The 27,808-nt window shown below is 40.5% G+C and overlaps 1 protein-coding gene across 3 annotated transcripts; it reads left to right on the plus strand.

The window, feature by feature from the left end:
* Positions 1 to 3,539: 3,539 nt before the first annotated feature.
* Positions 3,540 to 20,746, plus strand: ZFAND5 (zinc finger AN1-type containing 5). Of its 3 annotated transcripts, none has more exons than XM_064642643.1 (6): positions 3,540 to 3,901; positions 6,782 to 6,939; positions 7,370 to 7,481; positions 7,900 to 7,997; positions 20,214 to 20,339; positions 20,576 to 20,746. In XM_064642643.1, the coding sequence occupies exons 1-6, from the start codon at positions 3,543 to 3,545 to the stop codon at positions 20,722 to 20,724; spliced, it is 1,002 nt and encodes a 333-aa protein (XP_064498713.1). In that variant the 5' UTR covers positions 3,540 to 3,542; the 3' UTR covers positions 20,725 to 20,746. The 3 variants fall into 3 exon arrangements, with proteins under 3 accessions (XP_064498713.1, XP_064498714.1, XP_064498715.1); XM_064642644.1 differs by lacking the exon at positions 3,540 to 3,901 and adding an exon at positions 4,650 to 4,771; XM_064642645.1 differs by lacking the exon at positions 3,540 to 3,901 and adding an exon at positions 5,108 to 5,242.
* Positions 20,747 to 27,808: the final 7,062 nt, after the last annotated feature.

The following is a 27,808-nucleotide window of genomic DNA, read 5'->3' on the forward strand; positions in this document are numbered from 1 at the left end:
CAAGCAACATGCACTTTTTGAAGGTGATACGCTTGCCACAATATAGACCAAATTTTCAGTTGGCCCTTACTGTCCCAGAAGAGTATCTTAACATAAAAGCCCACAGATTTGCAGAAAAAAATTATCTGTCTGCCAATCATCCAGTTTTGCAAGCATGCAGATATTTGTGGACTCCACTTGAGAATTAAGCCAAAGTTCAAACAAACCGCTTTTAAGTTTCCAGCACTGAAGCAGTCTCTCCTCAGTGCAAAGATGTAAAAAAGAGAAAGGGTGTATCAGAATGGAAAATCTGCCCTCACTATGTTATCTCCCTCAAAACATGTATTGTTTCTACGCATGTCCATCTAAAGTGTGTGAAATTTTCCTGTTTATTTATGTAGTTTATTTTGCAAGCACAGAAACATTGCTTGTAAAATGTTTATTTTCCTTTGAAGTTAAACTGTATTTAATAGTCTACTTTGGATAATGATTACTATTTTCTTTAATCACAAATTAGGTGGATTGTTATGTACCCATATCCAGCTACAAAATTCAAATAAAACTATGAATAACATAATACAAAATTTAAGTAATGTTATAACATAATTCAATAATGTAAATAACTCTTAGGAATGAGGGGCTATCAATTGCTTTTCTCTAGAAAGGCATCTGTCAGTGAAAAGTTAGCATAATTCCCATCCCTCAGTTATGGCCTGTTGGAAATGTAAACAGAAAGCACATTTTCAAAGACCAGTAACTCAGAGTACTGTCTCATATTAGCTCTAGTCTTGTAGCAGTAGTCTGTTTTATTCCTGTTACTGGGGAACATTTTTGTCCTAATAAGCAAGCTTCAGTTAAGCCTTTAAAATCACAAAAAGTTCCATATTTGTCATAAAATAATTGTGGCTTCTATATATCCAATACCCTGGAAGCCTGTTCATTACAATGCTGCTAGTATTGCATGAGTCCCCATATGGCAGTAGATGTAAAGCTTTTTCCTTTCTATGTCATTGATCCAGTCTTAGCTCCAAGGCATAAGAATTCCTGGGGCTCTTCTGTGTGAAGGATCCAAGCAGCTTAAAAACGTAAGTTTCTTTTATGGTTCCACCAATTCACAGCCAGAATTTTCATTCCCTCAGGAAATTTTATAAGTTGGTTTTAATCCTACACTCTGATACTCACAGGATCCCCACTGAATGCCACATGAAAGTGTTGGAGTATAGGAAAGGAAGATTACACGTTATTTTCTGAGGAAATTGATGAATTATTCCTGAGCTCTTCCCAGCATCAGAGAAAACAAGAAATGGTATTGTCCTGAAAATTTCTGTGAGGAGAGAGTTAAAGTTAAGTTGTTTGTGGGGTTTTTTTTCTTCCTTAGACTGAATGAGGACATTCATAGACCATTACCAATGTGTCCTGCCAAATATTTACATCTCCGTCATAAGCAAATGATAAGCCACATATCCAAACTAGCTCAAAAGAACCCCACTCTGAAAAGATAGAAAGATGAACTGCTCCAAATGAAGCTGCAGGAATCTTTTTATGTCACACAGAAATCTAAGTGATTGCTGTGCCTGACAAATTTATCTTCTGTATCACACACATCCCAGTATTGGCCAGAAAGGACTAGTTTACATTTACATCAGCCACAAATAATGGTACTAAGAAAGGCGCACTGTTAACATGTAGAGCTGGGTAGGCTAGCAGGGTCTGTACAGCTACATAGACAAAAGAATGTGGCCACCATCAAGGTCATTATGTGAACTGGGACATTACACACCTGTATTGAACAAACAGGTGCTGCAGATTCACCTGCTTTCATACTGCAGCTTCTCTGCCTACCTAGAGGAAGATGCATGGCTGAATAAAGCAAATAGTCAATCCTTCCATTGCATAAATGCAGTCTCCCCCCAAAAAAAACCCACAACAAACAAAACAAAAAAATCCACACGCACAAAACCAAAAACCAAACAAAACTAAACCAACAAACAAAAAACCCAACCCCACAACTGACATAATTTAAATCGGTCGTCTCCAAACTTTTTTGATCATGCATTCCTATTGAAATATTGTTCAGAAAACATCCTTAGTATACATTTTTTTATCAGTTACATACATACATTACTAAAGTTCTAATATTTTCTTCCTGCACTCCATTGGATCATTTTATGCACACTGATTTAGATGATTTGAGTAACTTAAAAAAAAATGCAATGCTTTGGATGAAAGAAACACCTGGGCTTCTTCCTTGCAGTGTTGCAGAAAACAGTTGGATGCAGAAATATGTAGGCCCTATGGTCACATATGGTTTGCTAGTCATCTTAGGTGAAAGCTTACAATTATGTACCATAAGGCAGTCCAAAACATTTTATAGATGAAGAATCTTTGGGAAAGATGGGCACTTATCCCTCAGCTGGACTGCTCACCATCTATGTCTAAAAACAGTGTATCACTACCAAAACATTTCAGGGATGCTACACTTCAAGTCTCTCCGGAAGGCAGATGCCCTTCATCAGGAGGTGAGGTTGCTCTTTCAGAGGAGTGCCCAAAACCCTGCTCCATACCCTGTCACCCTCAGATTCCCAAACCAGGTATTTCCTGCTTCCCTCACCTGCCAAGGTCTAGGTGTCCACATTCTTGAACAATTCACAACGCACAACCAGGAACAACCGCTGCAAGACAGTGGCAGTGGTATGTTTCTGCTCTACAATGAGGATATTCACTTGAGACTTCTTCAAAAGCATCAATCTCTAACCAGTCACAGCTTCTTCAGAAGCATAACTTGCTTGTGATTCCACTGGGCAAGCAACATGAGGTCCAAAATCTTCTGAAGCTGTGGTTTCGAAGATGCAAGTATCTTTTATTCTCTAGATAAAATACTAAGTTTACCCTGGGAGTGTTCTATCTTTATAGGTCCCTGATATTCCAAACATCCCAAGTTAAAAGAGGTCTGTCTTCAAGGAAGTTTCTGTGAACCTCACAGTATTTTTGAAGATATTGGCCTCTTAGAAGATAAGATAGTCTTCAAAACAGGAGGCATAATTTGCTCTTCAGCATTGGATTAAGGGAAATATGTGGCTACTTCCTTATTCTTTTTTCATATGTGAAGGTCGGACCTTCAGAGCAGGGAGAGGACAGTGATCAGACACCTGGCCATGAAATCCACAATTGAGAATTTAAATTGGAATTCTCTTCTGTTTCGGGGCAACACCTCTGCATTTTTGCTTTCGATCTCACAAGACACCTAGATCTCGTAAGGTAAATTTATGTCAAATAAAAATAAAAAAAATACCCTAGGAAATTACATTTTAAGGGCCACCTGTGTTCCCCACGATTTTACGCAACGAGCCGCCGCCGAAGCACCACGTCCCGCGGATGCCTATCGGCGAGCAGGCGCTCCCTCACGGGAAGCCCATCCCTGCCCCGCCCAGGCCGCCCTCCCCCTCCCTCCCCGTGCCCTGGGGCTCCCGTGACGCGCGCGGGACCCGCCGGGCGCGCGGCCAGGGCGGGGCTCACGGCCCCAGAGCGGCAACGGGCGGAGCGGGCGGGCGGCAGCACCACGCATGTACCGGCGGGCGGGCAGCGGGAGGAGCCGCGGCCGCCGGGCGGGCTGCGCTCCTCCCTCCTCCTCCTCCTCTTTCTCCTCCTCCTCCTCCTCCTCCTCCTCTTCGCCGTCCTCTTCTTCCCCTTCCCCGTCTCCCCGCCTCCAGCGCTTTCCCGCCGCCCGCCCTCCGCGCACGGCGGGTCCCGCCTCGCGCCGCTGCCGACACGGCCGCCGCTGCCGCTGCGGGAACAAAGGAGCGACGCGGCGGCGGCGCGGCCGCCAGCTCGGCGCCCCCCGCGCTCCCGACAGACGCCCGGAGCCGTCCGCGGCGCCTTCTCCGGCACCCGCCGCGGGGTTCTTGGCCCCCGCCGGGAACAGGTGGGTGAGGGGCGGCGGGCTGGGCTCGGCTCCCTGGGGCCTTTCTGGCGGCGGGGTGTGCCCGGGCCCCCTCGCGGGCGGCCCCTTCGGCCGCCTCGTCCCGCCCGGCCCACGGCGCGGGGCAGTGCAGGCGGGAGACATCGAGGTTCCCGTGGCTGGCGGCGGCTGGGGCCTGGCGGCGGCGGAGCCACCGTGACTCAGGGGGTTGCGGGGAGCGGCCTGGCCGGTCATCCCCGCCCGCCGCCACCGCTCCTGAGCGCGACACCTCCCTGGTCTTTTGTGTCCCGGCGTCGGGGGAGGCGAGGGGAGTGGGGGGGCCACAGTTAAGGGCTCAGGCGCTGCGGGCTCTTGGCAGGGGCCCCCGCTTTGTTTGAGTCAGCCACCGGACTGCAGCCGCCTGGGGAGCGCCCGGTGCCAGTTCGCTTCTCCCGTACCGACCCTGGGCTCTGCCTCGGCCGAGCGCGTCCCTGACAGGCGAGGGCCTCGCGCAATCCCTGTGCCACCCTCCTTTTGTTTTGTTTCTCGTGTTTAATCGTGGCCTCTCTTCGGAAGAGAGATGCTGAGGCAAATGGGTATTGAGGTCAGCAGGCCCATGGCTGACGCAGTGCCCGAGTTTTATGGCTGTTTTCAGCGCCCGTTTCTGTCGTTACTCGGCAGACTTGGCTAGCCCGGCGGGACGGGGCCGGCCCGGTCACGGCCTCGAGGCCGCGGGAGGATGGGGGGGGCTGAGGGCAGCGCGGCCGGGGTCGGTAACGGGATTTACCCGCCCCCTCTCCGCGTTGAGGCGGTAACGGCGGGGGAGCGCGGCTGGCGCTGCCGGCGGGATAATGTCTTCGGGAGACCGCGGCCCTGAGCCGGAGCAGCCCTGAGGTGAAGACCTGCTGCTGCTGGTGAAATGAGACCTTTCTCAATGATCTTGTTTCCTTTCCTCGAAGAGGAGCGGTTGGGTATAACCACCCCCGCGTTTGTGGAGCGGAGGCTGCTCCGGGCCTCGGTCACGCCCAGCAGCGACCATAGCGCTGGCGGGGAGAAGGGCAGCGGGAGGCGGCGGGCTGGTGATGCCGCATTTTCTGGGCTGCCTATAAGCACCCGCTCTCCTCTGAAAGGGAAGGGCGGTCGGATTTCGCTGGCGCCTCCTCCCGCCAGAGCCGGTGGCCTGCGGGAGATATAAATAGGGACTGACTTCAGCGGGCGGCGGGGGCGGCCGGGCGCCCCAGGCCCGTGACTTTCCGCCTGATGGGCGGAAGCGCAATCCCGCTCGCCATGTGACCGAGCGGGCAGCGGGGGCTCGTCTGCCGCCAGAGCGCCCGGGGCAGAGCCGCGGCGGCGGGGTCGGCCGGGGTGAGTGTGCGGCTGGAGGTGGGCGCCTTTGGAGTGAACCCGGGTGACACCCGGAGTGCATCCCGGAGCCCGGAAAAGCTCGACTTGTTCAGCGTTGGGTAGCAGCGACTTGACCTTTCTGTTAGGGGCACGTATTTCAAGTGGTGGAAGAATGTGCAGACAAAAGGAGATGCGGAGTATGTAGTTTGTAGGAGGATAATAGTAGCGTTAGCACCTAAAGCAAGATTTAGTAAATGGTGAAATCTGTTGTGGCACACTGACTTGGAAGTGAAGCAAGTAGATTGAGGTCGGTGTTGGCAGTGTGTTTGGTGACACTTAGATCTTACCGACTTAGTAATAAAAGGGCTGGAGTACAGTCTTTATTTATTTTATACAGATATAGGTCTTACAATATAGGTGACAAGATTGTTTTTAGATTTCTCTAGGTGGGTCATGTTTTTTTCTGGGTCACTTGCCTGGTGTGTATGGCTGCCAAACTGTATCAGAGTAAGTGTGAAGCTGTTTTGTAGCCTGAAAAGACACTATTTATTCCTGGAAGGTATTATAAAGCCATAAATAGTACAGCTATTTATATCTGGAAAATTGGGTCCTGTGACCACCAGCAAGCAAGCAGATGAATTTTGCTTGTTTGCTTTCTTCTGGTTTTGGTTTACTTTGATGCCAGGAGTTTAGTTTAGCTAGACAAAGGCAGCTGTCACTTGCAATTTTCATACTCAATCTAAAGTTTACACTAAAATGTCTTCGGGTGCCATATGCACGGCTTCTACTAAATTTATATTTTAGTGCAGTATTCTTACATGTCCTCAAATTGTAGCAGATTGTGTGATTACTGTGTTCCAGTTTTATTGTCCTTGGGAATCAAGGATTTGGTTGCTGTGCAGTTTTCTACTAACCTTGCTTTGCAGAGGTTAGCAGATGACAAGGTGAAAATTTTTATTTACGGCAGAGAGTTGGCACTGACTGCCTCTGGTAGGCTCAGAAGTCTTGCTATAACTTTATTAAGATGCAGGGGTTTTTTTTCTTTTGTAAGTGTGTAAGCTCTTAAACAGGTTGAAGTTGTTAATTTTATTTCTCTTGGAAGAGTATTGTGAGAGCAAGAACTGCTAATAGTGGAATTAGCCTCAAAATTATGAGAGATCGGCAAAAAAGCGAGGAGTTAGGAAAAGTAAGCTATGTAGTTTGCCAGAACTGTTTTGTGGGTATAAACTTGGTCTTGCTTATTCTGCATTCTATTAGTGCTCAGAGATTAGTAATTAAGGAGTTTTTTTGGCTGTCAAATTAAATTAACTTGTACATGCAGCTCAGTGCCCAACAGGTATATTATTTCTCAGTACTTTTTCTTCTCTTAATGGTTCATAATGGTATTACTTAGCAATACAGTTGGAGTCGTGAATGGCATATTAACATTCGTATAACCCTCTTTAAGAATGCTGATATCACTTGGGGGGCAGGTGAGCAGACATACTTTAAATTCTGTAACCCTGTAATTGATTTTGGTGCCATGCCAGCTCCTAATGCAGTTCTTGATTTTATTTACAGCATCGAGATGACTCAGGAGACTAACCAGACCCCAGGGCCTATGCTGTGTACTACAGGATGTGGATTTTATGGAAATCCTAGGACAAATGGAATGTGTTCTGTTTGCTACAAAGAACATCTTCAGCGACAGCAGAATAGTGGTAGAATCAGCCCAATGGGTAAGGGTGTGTGGTGTTGATTTTTTTCTTTTTTTTTTTTTTTTTTTACTTCTTTCAAAGTTAAGCTATGGAAGATTACGAGGAATCCTAGAAAATTTTTTAGGAGAACTTCTGAAAGTTATGTACTAAAACAATGAATATCCAGGAGAATACTACTTTAAATCACAGTAAAGATAAAAGTACATTTCTGTATAATGTATTCTGATTTGCTTGGCATTCAGTCATAACTTGCTTTCCCACTTAGCCTCCTCTGTTAGTGTATTCTTATGCGATCTGTATTTTGTTTAACAGTTTACCATGTCTTTAAGTAAAAAGTAGTATGCAATAGCAGTGAAGATTTTATACAGACAGTTCAGAGCTGTATGGGAGACTATTTGACTAATGTGTTTGCTACAATTTGTTTGTAACGTGTCAAATTCTTGTTGTACAGGAACAAGCAGTGGTTCAAACAGTCCTACCTCAGACTCTGCATCTGTACAGAGAGCAGACACTAGCTTAAACAACTGTGAAGGTGCTGCTGGCAGCACATCTGAAAAAACAAGGTAAAATTAAAGTATTACTATGAGGTTTGAATGAGCCGAGTGTGCAGCAAGTTGAAGGCTTGCAGCAATCCTGCCCTATCATAGTGAGTGTCTGCAGAGGAAAAAGGACCCATGACCTGACAGGGCTTTAAGATAATCTGTGTAAATGAAAAATTATTCAAATATTTGTTACACTGATTCAGTTAAAAGAATGTTCTTTGTTTATTTGCTGAAATAATTTGCTACAGGCTTGCCTGTTTTCTTCTGTGGAAACTAAAACAGTAAAAAAATCGATTTTGGAGATAGTAGAAGCACATGTCAGGAAAATGAATCAGTAGTAATTGAACCAGTAGTTTATTAAGGTCCAGACTGGACAGTTTAAGCTTTTATCATGAATGTAAAACTAATGTAAATTGTGTGTTTCACTGTACTTAAACAGAAACGTGCCTGTTGCCGCTTTGCCTGTAACACAGCAAATGACAGAAATGAGCATTTCAAGAGAGGAAGAATTAACACCCAAAACAGAGACTGAGCCAGGTATGTTCTCAAAATAATGCTGGGTACAAGCAGTGATTTAACACTGGGTACAAGCAGTGATTTAACACTGGGTACAAGCAGTGACTTAACGCAAGGTGGAGGGTTTGTTTATCTTCTGAGTAGCTGTCTCCTGTTGCAGTGTTGGTCTTGAGGAACTGTGTTAAGGGTGCTTTTGAGTACTCTCTCCTCAGAATTTGAGAAAAAGGACTAGTTCCAGAACAGAGCTTTAAGATACAATGTTCAGTGTTAGTAAAAAAAATTGACGCCTCTGAGAGTGGTTTTGAATCCCAAACCTTTGTTTTTAAAAGTGAGGCATTCTAAAATTGCATTTGGTCAAGATGTTCAGTTTTGAAATCAAACTATTGAGATTCTGTGTATTATCAAGCACTACAATTCCAGCTGACTCATGGCAGTCAAAATGGCCTTTTGCATTTGGAGAACGGTGCTTAATAAATTCCATTCTACAGAGGAGTGAGGCTGTGGGGAAAAGGAATATGTGGCTTAAAAACATTAACGAAGCTGCTTAGGGTTCTCAAACTTATTGAGTAATCAGTAGATGGAACCAAAGCATTGTTCCAGGAATGTAGGATAGTTGTCGCTTTAATTGCTGTGTATTAATTATCATTTAACAGTTTTATTCTCATGCTGGATTGTTACAGCTGTAGTAGTTAAACTTCAAACTGTAAACTGTTCCATGGAGGGAGGGATAGCTTGCTAAACTACAACTAGTGATTAAATCCATATCAGTACGTTCAAATGGACATCTTAACACACTTGATTTATACTTAAACATATCCACACTGTATTTAAGAGTTTAACACAGTCTAAAGAGTTTAACAAAGTTTGACACAGTTTAAAGATTAAAAGCTGATGTGTAGTAGGAAGTCTGTTGATTCAAGCTGAAGATAAAATCCGTTTTTTCAGTATGAAGTCAGTAACATGAAAATTCCAGCAGATGCTACTCAGCACTGTATCAGAGTGATTTTTATGTAGTTACATCTGTGCTGACAAAGACTCCTCTGACACTTGATATTTAATTGCTCAGTACTTGTACAGAGGATTTTACCATTTGCGTGAGTCCTGCTAAGTCAAGGTTCTGTGACACGAACAGTACAGTTATATGATATGTTGGGTTTTTCATTATGTATGGACTGCAATTATTAAATTCCTGTAACTGATTAATTTGCAATTATTAAATTCCTGCAGCCTCTGAAGAGGCTACAGGAATTTATGTATTTCATTATGTAACTGAAAAATAATTAAGACTTTGATACAGTATTCATTAAGCCATTAGGCCTTGTTATGAAATCCTACCTGAATGTGACAAGAAGGAAATAGGAATACATAAAATGGTAGTAGTGATGAAGTCATAGGTGACTTTAAATCTTAGAACTGCTGTCATTTTGCCAGTTGTAAAGGAAATCTTTTATTATTGTTGATATATTACCCGTTTTTCATGTACTGTGAGTCAACTGTATGATAGATGGTGTCACATAGCACACTATTGGTAAAAATGGGGGAGAAATACAAAGCAGCTCAAGATACTTACATATTAGAATAAATAATCTCACAGGTTGAAACCAGTAAAAGCTGTCACAGGCTTGTGTAGAGATCACTGGAAAAACTACCAAACAACATAAATGTCTCTGGAAAAAACTTGAAGAGCAAAACTACCTTCCTGAGAACATCCCTGTAAATTCGTGAGGCAACCTCACCTGCTCTAATGTCCAGGTTCCCTTTCAAGTATTATGGTTTGGCACAGATCCTAGACAGCATAAGATGGTGTCGTTGTATACTATTCTTAGTGTTTGTTGGAAATCTTAAACAAACAATGTTGGCTGTATTCAATGGTATGTTGACCTGTGTCTTGCAGGCAAGAGAAGCTGGCCTAGACTTTTTATACAAAATTCCTGTTGTGTCTGGACCAGGCAGATTTTTTTATCTTACTTTTTACAGTAGCATCTATGATGTCTCTCCTTTCAAGGGCATACTGAAACAATGGTAAATAATTTGCATCACCTCATAACAACAAAGCTAATACGTCCTGTGAGGTGTAATTCATCAGGCATCAGTATAGTCATTGGTTTTCAAGTGGGAGGTGAACAACAGATTTGGAGAAAAGGAATACGTGTACCAGTAAGATGCAAGAGGGGAGCACAGTCTTCTGTTCTCTTTTATTACTACCCCACCTCCCTGAAAATATGAAGAGCTTATGGCTGCTGGGAACCACTGGGCTAATCTGAGGGTACAGCTGAGAAGCAGCACGATATCTTAGGGCTGTCCCTCCACTCCCATGCCAAGCCCCACCAGCAACATCCAAGCTACACCTTAGAGCAGCATCTTTCAGTGTACCCTTGTACATCCTTGGCAACATACAGTCAACTCCTCTCAGTTCCACATGGCTTAAAACACCCACTCTATTATTCCCTGACCATGTAGGTGTTATCCATATTCTCCAACAGGAGTTCCACTATCTCACAAAATAATCAAGTTCACATTTATTTTCCTCTTGTCTGCTTCCTACCTGAGCACCTATACAGTTGTGGTACATGCCTCATCAAAGATCTCAGCATTCTCTATCTCAGCCCCAGTAATAAATTTGCACAAAAGATGGCTAGCAACCCTCCATTAAGAACAAATTTTCCTAACACAGACATAGGTATGAAGTCTCCTAAAAAAACTTCATCTGCACACCTCTCTTGTGATCAACACTTACTGACAGAAGCATCATAATTTCTTCCTTTCAGATTGTCAATCCCTGCTGATTCTGAACTGACAATCAAACGACCAGTCAAATGAAGAACTGTGTCTAAAATCAGAGACACCTTAGAGCCAATGCTGAGTCCTCTATGGCCAGCTTGTTATAATGTAGCAGAAAACTTAAAGCATCATAATACAATGATTTTATTTATTTATACCTGGGAAAAATAAGTACATTTTAATCCAGCTTATTGACATTAAGAAAAACATCTATACATCTGCTACCGTGAGTTGCCACTTGACACTTGCAGTGGAGTGGCAGCCAGATGGCATTTTTTAGTATTCAGCAAGCTACACCACGGGTATTTCTGTGCCAAAGTAGTGTATGAAGAAAGAGTGATGTTCATCATTGAGTGATACTCAATGCTAGCATGACTCGTAACACTGCAACCAGCTGGAAGATTAAAGTATGTTAAGCACTGTGACTTCTCAGCAAAACTGCTTTGAGAAGGGCAAGTAAACTACTTACCTGACTGTTACAAATATTTTCATACTCATCCACAAGATCAAAAATGGTAGTTGATGTATGCTTCAGGAAGGAATGCAGAAAATCTGAGTACATGCTCATAGTAGCTAGGACAGATTTAATAAGAAAGCCATGTTAGTCAGATGCAACTTCATAAAAAAACCCCAACAGACTACAAAAAAATCCTTCTGATGACAAGGCATCTCATCTTTCACAAATTTAAATGAGAACAATGATGATATCAACTATTTAGATCCGATAAAGTCATAAGAACTTATCAGCTAAGACAGCAAGACAGACAGAAGCTATGAACTAAGTAAAATAATTATAAAACTTTTGTTGTGGATATGTCATCTGCAAAAGTTTTAAAAGCAAACTCATTTGAGTATCTCCCCAGTCCACTAATCCGGTTGTGTCTGACATCACCAGAGCATCCCATTTTTTCCATCAGGTTCCCCAGAAGACACAAATTCGCAAAACTCCAATAAACTGGAACAGCTTAATTTTCTGAACTTTTTCAACTAGACTGTTTTTGACTAAGAAATAGCAGCAAAATAATAGAGAAAAAAACCCAAACATATAAATTTATATCCCACAAATAAGATTATTATGAAAACTCCAGATTGTCTCACCAGCTTCCCCAGGATCATCCTCACGCAACAGTACAGCACTCATAGTGACATCTTCTGTCATATTGGACAGGTCTGGATTTACAAACATTCCTGCCTGCTGAGGCGAGGGTGCCATTGTCCAGCTACTTTCATCCAACTAAAACCACAAGAACATAAAGAAAATAAATCGCAATCTCAGATATTACAAGCCTAGCTCCACGTTTTTTCTTCTATATGAACGGTATATAAACAGAGAATCCTAAAAAACTAATGTGAAATAACTGCATTTAGATAAGGTGCAACTATGCCTTTAACAAACAGCTCTGAAAAGATAAATTTTAATCTGGAAAAAGAAAAATTCCTGTGAGGTGTAATTCTCTGAGATAATGTGCAGTTATGGAGTAGTTAATGTATCACAGGCTGGCTGTAAGTATAGTCTGACCCTAGCAACAATTTTATTACCAGGTAGTAACAGATCAATAACCGTATCTTCAACAGTATCAAGTCACATCCTCTTCTGTAGATTTTCATTAGCAAATGAAACTTTGTATGTTTTCCTTACAAGCCAGAAAGTTAAAAATAGAATTACATCTGATCAACTAATTTTTTTAACAGTCTGTAGCATAAAATTTTACTTGTTTGCTTTTGGAATTGAAACAAGTGAGTATAGAATATGGAGGAGTTGAGAAAAAATCAAACAGTGAAGCATAACAAGTTAGGTTTTCTTTATTTTTGGGGGGGGGGGAGGTTTTTTTTCTTCTTTGTGCAGGTCGAGGTTTCAACCTGGATTCATTGGTAACAAATATGGTGCTGAGACAATTAATTGTACCTTAACATTTGAAGACAGGCGTGATGGATAGTTAGTCAACTTAGTTGGTCACTTAATTGGTTGTAATTTGCATATGTAAGGTGCTGTGTGTTCATGTAACTGTAACTTTTTAGTTCAACTTGCTTTGTTGCAATTTCATAACTGAACAGTGGCATGTGTTCAGTGCAGTTGTGTCTGAATTTCTCATGTCAAAGAGACTTTATGTCCAAACTCAAACTCATAAATGAATGCTATTTACAATACAGATTTTATAGGATTCTGATAAGCTTTTACACTTTGTAAGGATTGAATTTTAACAGTCTTGTATTATAGAAATATGATTCACAGTTGCTTTTTTTGCCCTGCTGAGTTGCAGGAATTAAATGCAAAATTTAGTGAACTCTATTCCGTTCTGTGGGTTATGCTGTCAGAGCAATATATCTACCAAGTTAGCGAGGCATAGTGGAGCCCTTTCTTAAGGAACTTGTTTTGCTTGTTTTAGCAGGTATTTAAATGGAAATAAATGTATAAAAGAGTTAAATTAATAGTAACCACTAAAAATAATGGGTTTGGAAACAAGTATGTTTAAAAAATTGAATTGTTTCAAATTACAGCATATTTTTAGCATTTTTTGCACTTTTGTATGTCATTATCTTGCGAATGAACAGCCTCTGGTCAGATCTGTCAGTGTTTTCAGACACAGTATCAGCATGTGTGTGTTTCAGAGGTTCAAGATACTTTCTGTGGTTGTTTTTTATTTTTATTATTTCAGGAGGTTTTGGTTGGGTTGTGGTTTTTTGAAGGCAATAATAGCTCTGTTTTAGGGAGTAGTGTGATTAGCTATTGTTTGTAAATCCACAGCAGCAAAGTAATACTGCTTACAAAAAAGTAAACCAGAAAATGAACTGGTAATGGTATTGTGTAAATTACATTTACTGTTAACTTCCATGCTGTAATTTACCCTTCCATTTCCCGAATTCACCAGTAGCAGTGTTGGAAGACAGTGGACAGTAGTTGGTTGGCACACATCTTTTGACTTCCTACCAAGCCATTACGATTAGAGCTATTTTAGAGCTGTCCTTCATTCAGGTTGAGAAACCCTTGCATATGTTGTAGGTAGAGCCAGTGTGTTACATCTGTGATGTGTACAGTGTGTTGCAGGTATTATTGTGAGTAAGATATAAGTAAAGTAGCTTATAAGATATTGTAGGCTCAAGATGGTTAAATACATGACATGCCTTAGGTCTTGTTGTAATTCTGTTTCATTTTCACATATGGCTGTAGTAGTTGAGCTGTGTCGCTATCATAGACAGTCCTGTTGTGACTGTTGGTAATATTGTCTGATGTGGTAACTCAGTATTGTGTTGAAAATAATTAGCTTTCCTTCATTTCCCATGTATGCTGTAGCTTTGGTAGATGCCCCTGATTGAAAAATTTCTGAAATGGAATTTCTTGTAAGCCCTGAAGCCGTCCACATTGTAAAATGAGGCTGAGGACCCAACTGCTGGTCCTATGCTTGTTCATGATAGGATGGTATTATTATTTTACTAACAATATCCCACAGACATCATCTTTATGATGACCATATTAAACCATACGACTGTGATACTGAAACTTTACATTGTATTAATGTGGCAGTAAAGATATTAAATACACGTGTTAGAGTTGGTCATGTGGGAAATGAGTTTCATGCTGCAGAATATTTCTATTCCCATTCTTTGGCATGAAAGTAAGCTTGATGGAAGTTTATTCTGTGGCCTTTCATTACAGGACCTGGGTTGGCATAGCAATTGTAGTTCCTGAATATAGAAAGGTATTTACATTTAGGAAGCTTGATAAAGAATAATAAGTACTGTCCATCTTTTCAGACTAAAATTTTATGTACAAATACATTGTTGTCGTGGATTAGCACCAGCTCGCAACTAAGTACCACACAGCCACTTGCTCCGTGCCCGCTACAGAGTGGGGAGGACAATTGTGGGAAAAAACTAAACCCTGTGGGATAAGATGAAACCAGTTTAATAATTAAAACAAAGTAAAATAAACAATGTCAATTATAATAACAACAATAATGATTTTAATGAAAAGGGGAGATAGAGGAATAAAACCCAGAAACTCCACAAGTGATGCACGCTACAAATGGTCACCACCTGTTGACTAATGCCCAGCCCATGCCCCAGCAGTGATTGGCAGCTCCCAGCCAACTCCCTCCTGGAAGGATGTTCTATGATGTGGAATAACCCTTTGGGTAGTGCATTCAGGTCAGCTGTCCCAGCAATGCTCCCTCAGGGCTTTTTGTGCATACGCTTGCTGGCAGAGCATGGAAAACTGAAAAGTTTGTGTTTTAAAATAAGCACTATTTAACAACAATTCAAACATTGGTGTGTTATCATCATTATTCTCATACTGAGTCCAAAATGCACTGTACCAGCTGCTGAGAAGGTTAACTCCATCCCAGCAGAAACCAAGACAATTGTGTTACTATGTAATGTAGGAATAGCACTATCTCAAGTTCAGCTTTCAGCTCCAAAACTGCAGAAGTGCATCTAATGTCTTTCAGATGACTTCTCACTTCACCTGTTCTCCTTCTTGTTTTATTTTTTACATTTCTTCAGCTGTGGAATTGGACTTGTCCCCAAGTCACAGTACTTAAATAATAATAAATGCTCAAATCAATTTTTTTTTCTATGCTTTCTGAAGTTTGTGCCACTGGTATGCTTACAGTTTAAGCTATTGGGATCGTATTTTGGTGAATTTTCCTTTTGTCTGAGAAGCTTCTAAAAACTTACTGCTGTTACTTTTGGGGTAGCTCTTTCTGGTCTTTTCTCATATGGGAATGGCTAGAAAATAATAGTATTTTATTTTCATCATGTTTTGTTCAGTTGAAACATGGGATTCATTCTTTACCAGTGTGAAATCTCAGTGGGAAAATACCTATAATCAGCATCCTTTTTGAAGCAACCATGCTGTTTTATGTAAGGAAAACTACTGAGAGCTTTGAACATCATTTTCTTAGAGTGGTTTTTAATTTTAATGGCATTCCCATGAAGTCACTGTAGCTTAATAATTTAGGATCTGAGAAGTTTTGTTCTCCAGTTTGTAGGACCCTTCTGCATGTAGATTGAGTAGCTGTTAGGCTAACTGTGTGGCTAAGTCCTTCCATCCATGGCCTTGCTGCTTCTCTTGTAAAGATGCATCTTGCTTTCAGACTACATATGAAGGAAATTTTCCCAAGTTCTTGACGAAGTGGAGTTTTATCAGGCACCTCTCCCAATACTAGGATTATGTTAGTCTTTATCATCAATCTGCTAGGATAATAGTCTTCCTTGGGCATGATGGTAATGTATTTTATAGTGCCTACAGATTAATTTAAGACCAAAATACTAGTTAATAAAAACCTGCCCAGTTCTGAAAATCTGTTGCTCCTAAGTTTTTTGGCATTGTAATAAGAGAACTGATCTGATAAAATTCATTTGAAGTAAATCTTATCAGGTCTTGAGCCAGAGGCTGGGAAGGGAAATGACCAAGGTGATGGAGAGGGGTACACAGAACCATGGAATGGATTGGGTTGGAAGGGGCTGTGTAAAGATCATCTAGTTCCAACTCCCCTGTTCCTGCGCCTCACTACTTGAAGTTAAGAATTTCTACCCAACATCTAATCTAATTCTCTCCTCTTGTAGTTAAAAAACATTTCCCCTTGTCCTGTCACTGTCTGCCCATGTATAAAGTATCTATCCCTCTGTTTTATAAGCCCTCTAAGGACTGGAGGGCTTCAATGAGGTCTTCCCAGAGCCTTCTCATCTCTGTGCTGAACAGCCCCAGCTCTCAGCCTGTCTTCACTGGAGAGGTGCTTCAGCCCCCTAATCATCTTTGTAGCCCTCCTCTGAACTTGCTCCAACAGTTTCACATCTTTCCTGTACTGTGGACCCCAGAGCTGGATGCACCACTCCAGGTGGGATCTGATGAGAGCAAACTACCACATGGACAGAATCCCCTCCCTCGACCTGCTGGCCACTCCTGTTATGATCCAGCCCAGGATGCAGTTGACCTTCTGGGCTGCCAGCACGTGTCCAGCTTTTCATCCACAAGAACCTGCAAGTCCTTCTCTGCAGGACTGCTGTCAGTGAGACACACTCTGTGTGTCCTCATGTCTGTGATTGCTGCAACCCAGGTGCAGCATCTTGCACTTGGACTTGTTTGAACTTCATGAAGTTCTTGTGGGCCCGGTTCGAAAGGTTATCCAGGTCTCCCTGAATGGCATCCCATCCTTCTGTTGTGTCAGCTGCACTGCTCAGCTTCATGTCATCTTCAGATGTGCTGAGGGTGCATGCGGTCCCACTGTCTGCATCATTGGCACTGGTCACAAGACAGAGCCCTGAGGGACACCACTCATCACCAGCCTCTGCCTGAACACAGAGGCATTGACCACACTGCTCTGGCCTCATCCATTCAGTCAATCCTTTGTCCACCACATAGTCTATCCTTCAAATCCCTTTTCCTCCAGTTTGGAGATAAGGATGAGGAAGTGCATGTGTGCCAACAGAATCTCTGGTAAAGTGAAAGAAACTGTTTTTGCAGTGAGGAGTTTGCTTCCTCTGAACACGGTTCCTGAGGAAGCAGATCTACAGGTACCAGTAACTACTGTTTTCGAACTTTCAGTATTTTGCTGCTACCCATTCCATGGTGATGATACAGAAATCATTTAGAGCAGTTTGATTAACACTGTGTGATTTCTGGCATGAAATGAGTTCAGTGTATTGAGGACTGGAATTGTACTTCCCCAGCTGGATTTGGCATCTATGTTAAACGAAGCCTTTTGTGAAAAACGATTGTAACAACAGTGGTTTAGTTTAAATGAGCTCCTGATGTCATGGCGAAACAACTACAATTTTCAATATTTTTCATCTAAGCTACAGGTTGATAAAAGAGGAGTTTCATTCTGAGCTTTAAGTAAGGGGCAGGGTAGGCAGCTTTGCTTCTGTCCTGGCCATTACTCAAAAGCACATTTATGAACATTTTACACTATAAAAATTAATCATCAGACTTAAATCTGCTGGTGTAAATGAACAGGAGAATCCTTTATGGGGAGCAATAACTGGACATCTTAATTTGGACTTACAGGGCTATGTCCCCTTGTCTTGGGACCTTTTAATGACCATTACTGCATATTGTGTACTGCTTTTCCTTCTTGAAAGACGTTTTAGTTCTGGAGGAAGGATTCTGTTCAGCAGCCTGTGCCACTGCAGTTTCTTATAATCACTTACATCTCTTCACAGTTTATAGTCTGCCAGTTATCAGTTATTTGATGCAAAGAAGAAAGTATACCTGTAGTAGTTGGTAACATTTTCCCCTAGATGGATTTGTTCTCAGTGTCTTTGCTTTGTGGTAGAGTGATCTACTAGTATGTTGCTTTGACTTGGTAGTTCCTGGGAAGTTGTTTCCATTTTTACTTCCTTGTTGACATGTTAGACAAATTGTTCCTCTTCTCATTTTTATCTTAGTGTATGTTCTGAGTGACTTTGTCACTTTATCACTGTTTATTTGACCCTTCTACTTTTTTTTTTTTGCATATGATTGAAACAGCATGCATACTCCCAGACCAGAAATTTTTAAGTTAATTCTGATGCAGATGAAGCTTTCCCCTAGCAAACTACACACTGAATTGCAAAGTGTGTGAGTGTTTCTGGTTCCTCCTTTTCATCTGTCATGGCTTACAATTAGCATTTCATTTTTAAACAAACTAGCAATAACAAATCTAAAAGGATTTGACCATGCTTTTTGGAAGGTGTTTAGTCTTTTTGTCATTTTAAGGCCATAGCTGATGGCTGTTAGCCAAGGTGCATAGTATCCAACAGCTATACTCTGTGATATTGCTGGTTGTTAACCCGGTTTTTGGTCACAGGCTCTCCGGTAGATAAACTGGTGCTGAATACTGCTTTTCTTAGGCTTTAAAGACAAGTTCAGGGTATCATATTTGTTCATCTAGAAAATGGTAATCAAGACGAAGTTGTTTTCTCAGGGGAAAAAATCAGCAGAAGTAACAATAGGAGTAATGATTGTAGTACTGGTACTGTGATATTTTTCTTATCCTTTGTACTTGGCAAAATAGCAGTAACACTGAACTTCCCAAATTTTTTATAAAAAAGATCCATGTGGTGTGACAAAAAAATCAAGGCAGAAAATGGCCTTGGTTGTTTGTTCATTAGGACTGTTGCTGTAATGTGTAAGTAAACTATAAGAAAATATTAGCAACGGCTTGTCTTACTGCATGAAATTTTTTGGTGATGAGCGCTGAAGATTCCCTGTTACTTCTCAGAGCTTGTCATGTTTAAATCTTGTTCTGATTATGCAGTTGTCTTGCCTGGAACCTTTCTTGTTGTACAATGAATTGTGAAGCTTTCTTTGTGTTAGTGGTAATAGTGAGCTGATTTTCACAATACTTATGAATGGTAATGCAAACACACTTTTAAAAAAAAAGTACTGATCCAAAAGAATCTCAACTAACAAACCATATTTGTCTATATAAAGTTAATTACAAATAAGTCCTTAAGGCTTATGTGCTCCATTTATTCTGGAATGCATTTTGTAGTTTACTCTGTTCCAGAACAGTAGATGTTATCAAATAGCTGGGAGTGGTCAGCAAACCTGTACCAGGAGCAGGTATTAAAGTTGTGTACAACTGCACCTTTCCCAGCTTTCCTTGGTTCCAGTTTAGATATAAAAAGGATATCAATAAAAAAAATTCTGTGAAAAAAATTACTCTTTTAAATAAAATGAACAGATTCACAGAAGGACACATTTTTATTCTTCAGAGAACTTCAGTAAAATTTGACTCAAGTTTGTTTAAAGATGTTCATAAAAGAGGCAATTGAGAAATTACTCATTTTGACTATACCTGCTTTGACAATAAAACTGGATAAAGAACAAAAATGCAGATATTCAATCAAACCTACACTTTGTTATTTAAGTGAGAGCTCTTTTGAACTGTGTGTTTTGTAGCTGCGTTCTGGATCTGTCACAGAATTAGTGGCTTGCTAGCTGCTGTCTTGATGAACTGTTTTAGATACCTGACTTCGCAGGAGTAGTGGCAGAGTAACCCAGTACTGTGGTAGTAACATATTACTGAATTTCATTTGTTTCTAAAGTATGTTAGTTATATTTTCTACAGGTATTCCTCTGTTCAGCAACTTTAGCTGTGACAATATTGTTGCTGTTTTAGATTGTTACTTGATCAGATGATTTATTTAAATATTAAATGTGTACATGTAATTTCTGGAAGGAATTATCAAGGCTGTATATGTGTAATGAATAAGTGCTATGTATTTTGTAGCTGGTGGAAGTGTTGGGAAAAGTCTGATTGTCTCAAGTAGAGCCAGAAGGGGTGAATAAAATACCTAAAAATCCCTATTTCTGATTGATATTTTTGTAGACTACTCTGTGTAAGTACTTTAGACAACAAACATCAGGGGCTTGGTGGGTGAATTAAATCTTTAATACGTGTATGCTACTGAATACCTAGTGAAGTCAAGAAAAGCAAATTTAACCCTGATTTCCTTTGCTTGCTTTAATAGTTGTTACTCAACCGAGCCCATCAGTTGCCCAGCCTAGTACTTCAGAGAGTGAAGAGAGAGCTGCTGAACTGCCGAAACCAAAGAAGAACAGATGTTTCATGTGCAGGAAGAAGGTTGGCCTTACAGGTATGAGAACACTTTGTCAATTTTGGACAAATCTGGATGATTAGTTACATCTTGCTAGATTAAACTTGATAAATTATGTGTTCTACTAAATTTATTTGCAGCCATTCATTTTTCTTGCTCTGTATGTCAATGTAGATGAACATACCCCCTTTGTGGTAACTATGCTTTTAATTAACAACTTTAACCTAATTAAAAGCAAATCTTCCTAGTGATGTTGCTTTTTTTTCTGTGTACAGGATTTGACTGCCGATGTGGAAACTTATTTTGTGGACTTCACCGTTATTCTGACAAGCATAACTGCCCATATGACTACAAAGCAGAAGCTGCAGCAAAAATCAGAAAAGAAAATCCAGTTGTCGTGGCTGAAAAAATTCAGAGAATATAAATTAACCTGCTTGTGAAAAGACTGACTGACTTTTTGTGGGGCTTTTTTTTTTCAATACATCCTAAAAAACATGAAAGAGCAGGTGCATGGCCATTTTCCTTTGTTCTTCAAAATTTTACTTCTAGTCCTGTCTGTCTAAATGATATTTCGAAACGTTTGGGTGTTTGTTACAGGCAGAATTGGATAGATACAGCCCTTGAAAATATACATGCCCTTCCCAGAATATAGTTGGATGATCAGAAAGCTGCACAGGAATACACATGCACAGAGGACAGACTCTAGTTCACGCGTGCCAAACAGATGTGTGCTGTCTGCATGTATGCAGCAGATCTGCCTTTTGAGATGTGCTTGAGGTATTTAATGTTTGGCTAATGTTACTGGCCTGTTTTGGAGAAGGATACATCAAAACGGTGGCAGTCTACTTCTATCATTTAAAATCTCATTCTACTTTTAGTTTCCACACTCCATTTTAGTTTTCCAGCAGAATGTGAGCTGTATAGAAGGGTCCACCATCCCAGAAAGATGAGTCTTGGTGCCATATTTAAGTCACTTAACAATTGCACTGAGAAAAATGGAAAAAATCGGATACATAGAAGAAGAAAATTGTTTTGGAAAAGATTACATCGACTTTGAAATCTTGAAAAGATGTTCCCAAATGAAATGTCCTGTTAAGAGCTTATGAACTAGCCTGCAACAGAGTTGTCTGCTTTTCCTTGCATAGCTAAAAATGTGTAGCACAGTATTGTAAGATTGGTTTACAGAATAAGGTTACATACGTTTCTAGACATACCACAGCAGCTCTATCAAGCAACACGGGTCTAAATAAGTTGCTGAAGTATTAGAGCAGTTTATTATTCATATACTACTTCTGTTCTGTGTGTTCCGAGTTCAAAAGAATATTAGGAGTTAATTTTTCTAGTTTTAAATGTAATAACAGTTGCACCATTCTGCATGGAAAACCATACCCAACATGGCTGCTGTAGTGGTAGCTGGAACCACTCTTGGAGGGCTGCTTTATCATTTTTAATTGTACTTGGGTATAGGACTGTAGTGTTCTTGGGTGTATTGCATGGGCTGCATTATCTATGGCATTGTACAATAACAACTCTAGAAAAGGCAGTATTCTTCACTGATGCTTGTCTGGTAATATATATCACTTCTGTGTTATAATGGAAGGGGGTTTTGTGATGTATGAAACTTGTGTTTTTATATAAACAAATACGGTTTTAGACTAGTGTTGTGGTAATGCCTGTTCCCATCTGTAAATAGTTACGTATGTACACAAGGCGCTACTCCTGACCTGATTTTTATTGCCAGTGTTCAGTCTTAGTTTTTACTTCACTATTAAAAGTGTCAGGTTTTTGCTTCTAACTTTGTTCTTCTGAGTTATTAGATATGCAAACATGTACAGATAGTTCTTATTTATGTATTGCACATAAGCTACCCAGCATCTATGCTATATTGTATTATGTAAATAATAAAAATAATGTACAGAAGGAAATACTTCCTTTTGTGATAGTTCATTGGTTTTAATTATTGCTGTAGTGAGGATATGACCTTGTAGAAGTTGAGGTGCAAAGTTTATACTGAGTTCTTACAGATGTTGTCTTTATGCTTTAGCCTGCCTACATCCTTATTTCTTATTTGGATTTACCAACTTCTTTTGAGACAGCTTTCATGAGCAACTGGAGTACAGGTAACTACTTGATGGCCTGACAAAAATGCCAGCGAACAACAGTGTGCTTAAAGGGAGCAAAGGACAGTACTAGCAATGAACTTCAGACTTATTTCCAGTGGATCTGTTATGATAGAGCCGGTACGCTGACTACATCATTCTGTCCACATCTCACCAGCAGACCTGGGCAGAGTTACTGTCAGTGTCAGCAGCCAAATACAAACGGTAAATATGCCCAATTTATCCTTCCCAATGGGGAAGAAAAAGGACATAGTACGCAGCATGTGTTGCCATGGAGGAAGACATCTTCACTGCTGGATGTTGCACAAAAATTGCTTGTATCAGAAATGGATAATGTGTATGCCACCAGTCAGCTGATAAGTCAACATAAGTTAATACTCCAGCCACTGTGTGTACCTCCAATAAGGAAACACAGGCGTGCTCTGGGACTTCATTTTCCTGGATGAATTTTAGGATGTCATCATGGAACTGCTTTAAAGCACTAAAGTTATTTTTCTACCTTTTGTATTAAAGCAATATCAGCAACTCCACTACAACATAGAATGTTTTTTCTCTTTTTTATCCTTTTTTATTCTTCCCTTCTGAACTTGAGAACTTCCTTCTGTAACTGGATATTTGAGGAGACCTGTGTATTTTGATACTGTCTTGGCTAGAGTGGTTTAGGACAGGCAATAGTACTGATATTGTTAGGTAATGATGATGATGGTCTCAATCTCATGGTCTGCATTCTTCTGTACAAATCTGTACTTGTGAACTCTTGTTTAAATATTTAATCTTGGTACATCTGTACAGGAAAGTATGAAATGAAAAATCCCTTTTTCTAAAATTGTGAATGGTATCATGTAAATTACACTTAAGAGGGGTATGAGCCTGTTTTCAAAACTAAGTCTGCAAGCTCCCTGGAGCTTTGTTCTTTTGATAGTGTATACAGTGTTTATAATCATTCAGGAACTCTAATTCTGTTGATGCTCACAGAACAAAGGAGGGGAAGATTGTTTAAAAGAGCTGGTGTTGACAAAGTGTGTGGAATGGGGCAGGGGGGATGTTTAAACTTACGTGGTGCATCTTCCAAGAGAGAAACATAATCACATATCATTGATCTCATTTAACATTTGGCTGTTAGACTGAGATCGTCTTAACTCATACGTAAACACACTGTTTTGGGAAGAGTCTTCCTCTGTTCCAAACAACTTTACCAGATGATCAGGACGATTTTACGTAAAAACAAATGAATAAGTGAAAACAGGTGATGAAAAATGAATAATCTTCAATCTGAAACACTGTGTTATGGCTGTGCAATACTGTGTTCCACAGGATTCTGAACAACTGTTACTGTTGACCTCAAATTTGGAATCTAAAGATGACCTTCTTGTGGTGGTTCCAACCTGTTGCTGCAGAGCTCATGAGCTCCCAGATGACCTGGTTGGTTGTGATGCTTAAGGATGCCATGGGGTCAAGAAGCCCTGACTAACTTCATGGTACTTAGCCCTTTGGAACCATGCTTCTGATCATTGTTTACTCTGTTTTGGAAGGTAATTGTTCACGGGTGTAAGGGAGTGTCTTAGGTGCTTGTATGTCATGTCTATCAGTCACTGAAAGGGTACTTCAAGGATTTTGACTCATGTCTGGTGTCTGTAATGAGTCAAAACACAAAACGCATGTCAGTTTCTGGGTGTTCCTAAGCTGTTCTACAATATCATCTGATGTGTATGCTTGAAGGAGGAAATGTACAGCAAAAAGCAAATTAGATTGTTTTAGGTACCTGGGTGTGTTAAGCAGCTATGATTCAGTCACAGAAGGAAATTTGTTTTCTATATAGCTGTGTGCTTTTTATGTGTGTTTCATTAGTTTCTCAGCCAGCCAGAAATAACAGTTTCTCACAAATGACCTATTACTGACTCCCTCAATCATTTTTTGTTGTTAAACACCTAGGATATTTGCTGGATTGCACTCTGATTTGGGAGGGTTCTGGCAGTACACGTGAAAGTACCTGGATGACATTGAAATTAATAAATGACAAACCTGAACAGTTAAAAAACTTGAGCTGGAAAAATAGTGAGAGTGGCTGTGTGTGGAAATATTAAAGCATAATCCAGGAGCAGAATCTGTAGTGAGAGTTAGTTATCACCACAGTTTTAAATGCCATTTTACAGACCTGAGTTATCCTTTAATCTACTGTAAACACTTAACAGAAAGTACTTCAGCCTTTAAATTGCCTATTTTAGAAGTAATTTAGTGATGGCCAAAGAAGCAAGGTTGGAGTTTGAGGGGTTTTTTTCACTGAAGGAAATACAGAGACCATTTCTGCTTGAAAAGTCTCATCAGCCTAATAACACAGAACCAAGGACGAGATTTCTGATGGTATGAAGAACTGAATTCTGTAGGATGCAAATCAGCAGAATATCAGGACGCTGTGATTTAAATTAAATTAAAATAAAGGTAAAGATGGCAACACTGAAATGCAAGAATCAACACCCAAAATGGTAACGAAAAACACTGCCTTGACTGTTAATTTATGTAGGTAAGATCTTTACCATTAAAAAAAAAAAGTTGATAATTGAAATTATTAGTGTCATAGCTTCCTGAAGAATCTGTGTCTCACTCACCTTTTTTACTAGATGGTAAGATGAAGATGACAAATTCTTTTTTCAATGCCAATTCATTTCAGTGTATGTTTCTCATGTCAGCTCATTGTAGCAATGTGGGAGGTTGGGTTTGTCAGGTGAGTCTTTCTTTGGCTCAAACCTGCTAAGTAAGATATCTATATCATTATTAACCCCCCTTGTAGTGCTAGCTCTTTTCTGCCTGTATCTACAACCAGCTCACAATGTTTATTCCCAAGCAGCACTAAGCCTGCTTATCACAATCTAAGGTTTATTAATTATGGAGAGAAAACAAAAAATAAATGGGATAAATATATCTGCTCTTGTACCTGAGTACAAGCATGCAGGGTTGGACTTTGATGATCATCGCAGGTCCCTTCCTGCTCAGAATATTCTGTGATTCTCTGATTCTCTATTGTGTCATGAGTCCTGGCTCAAGGCAGGTTAAGCCTGACCATGGGCTCCTGAGAGGGTTGTAGAGTGAAGTGCCTCCCTCTCTGTAGGCATTTTACAGATTACCCATAGCCTGAACCTTCCTGCTCCTCCTCCTTCCAGGTTGGCTGCCTGTAATGCTAAACAAATACCATTGCTGTGTGATACTATTTTTGACCCATACACAAGTGACAACATCTCTCAGCTATGTTACGATGACTGTAGAGCAAGTTCTTACTTTGTTTTGTTTTGCATAATGGTTATGTTGGGGTTTTTTTAATATATATAGGGGGTTGTATTGTATCAAGGAATTTTGTAGGTGAAATATAAAATGCCTTCATCTTTTTCATTTTTCTTCCTGGTTAACAGTGTGTAACCACAAAGGATTCAACTGAACACAAGGCTGATACATAGTATTTACGGTGATCTCTGTTTAAGACCAGCCCGAATATCAGTGTAACATTACTTTCTCTATTGAGACAGAGTCATGTTTGCTACATGAACCACAAAAGCTGGCATGCCTCATGAAAAATGTTGAAATCCAAGGAAAGAGTTAGAATCACAGACTGCATAATAGTGAAATGTATTTGCCTGATTGGACTCAAGACACCTTAGCTGCCCACTGAATCGTTTGCTAAGCTACTGCAAAATGTGTCTGCATCTGAATTGGTTTTACTACCAATCATACCCATAGCCAGCCATCCTCACCATGGTTTGAGTAGGGAAAAATCAACAGTTTTAAACTGCTTTGTTTGGGGCTTTTACCAGGATTTTGAGATCGTTTTGGTAGGGCTGTGAGCACTGTTGATGGTAAGGTATTTTTAGCCTTATCTTGATCTGTGTGTTTCTAGATTCTTCCTATAGCGCCTTCTGATGGTATATTAATGAAATCAATATAAATGGAGGCAACATGACCTAAGCAGGATAAACTGAAGTCATGATTCACTACAGGGCCCTGCTCACTGCAGAACTTTTATGGCAGCTTCATGTTTCCACTGTGATCACGTCTTAGAGCACAGTGCTAGTAACAACAAGGTCACAGGTTTGATTCCTGTGTGGGCCATTCTCTTAAGAGAAGGACTTGATGATCCTTGTGGGTCTCTTCCAACTCAGAATATTTTGTGATTCTGTAAAAAGCCTTATCAGTCCCTTTATCCAGTGTCTGATAGGTGCCATTAGATGCTAACTGGGCCCATTTAGAGATGTGTGTTTGGACTTCCCTTTATTAGTTGGTTTTATTTTCAGATTTCATTGATAGTGGTCTTGACATGTAGTTAATGTATTTCGGTGTCTGAAAAGCATTTTGGTGGTGATGTTTTTTCAGCTTGTTGGTGTACTCTTGTGAAAGAGGTATTAGAAGCACAAAGTGTTTGCCAAGGTACTGGGTAGCAAACATGTAGGTGAAGAAATGCTCCCTATAGTTCAGATCTTTCACCTTTGGAGACCTACAGTGCCTGCCTTTTTGCCTGATTAGTTTCCAATATAGGAAGGCAGAATAAAGTCCCACTGTGAGTCTTCACTTGGTATTATCATTGAGATTGTAGCACAGATCTGAGGAAAATAAAAGCAATTTAATTTGCTGTTCCTCATTCCTGTTTATGTACTCTTTACCATAGTGTACATTTTATGTTGTTTGAAACCCACCCAATCGATATCACTTCTTGATGAGCATTTTCCTTGAGCAGCCAGCATTTTTAGATTGGACTGAAGTTTCCTTTGGTAGGTTTGTGAGATGTTGGAGACATGGAGACTATACCCTGAGTTCCCAAGGAAACCTATGAAACAGTTTGTGCACGGGTCTGTTTGACTTGGATAATGCTTCTAGGAGACCAGGTCAGACTAGGTTTAAACAAGATTAGGCTAAAGTAGATTTTTCTTAGTTGTATTTTAAGTAGCATGGGATTTATGAGGGGAAAGTAGATTTATGACCCTGGAAAAGTCTTGATTCAGTCTGGTTTAATCTTCAAAGTGAGACTGAACTAGTTCCTTTGATTGCTATACTGGAGTCATCTGATGGATAATACCCATATGGATTTGTGTATTTCTACTAGAAGCTCAAGATCTGACAGGCCTTGTGTGACCAAAGTGTTGGATGTTTTGTTGCCAGTTCAGTCACCACAGCAGCTCGTGGAAAACCACCAGATTTAGTGCAAGGATGATGCACAGACAGGCAGGAGAGGTGAGACCACCACACATATATTTGCACACACTTCTAGGGAACTGCTGTTTCAGTCTCAGTGCTAAAACAATTTGGCTGGTAGCTTCAAGCTTGTAGCAGTGATGAAAAGGATAACATTTGCCATTGTGGCTTCAAGGTTTGCTAGCTGAATCTGAGCCAGTCACCTGCAGGTTG

The sequence above is a fragment of the Pseudopipra pipra genome, chromosome Z, assembly GCF_036250125.1.
Source record: "Pseudopipra pipra isolate bDixPip1 chromosome Z, bDixPip1.hap1, whole genome shotgun sequence".
NCBI classification, from domain to species: domain Eukaryota; kingdom Metazoa; phylum Chordata; class Aves; order Passeriformes; family Pipridae; genus Pseudopipra; species Pseudopipra pipra.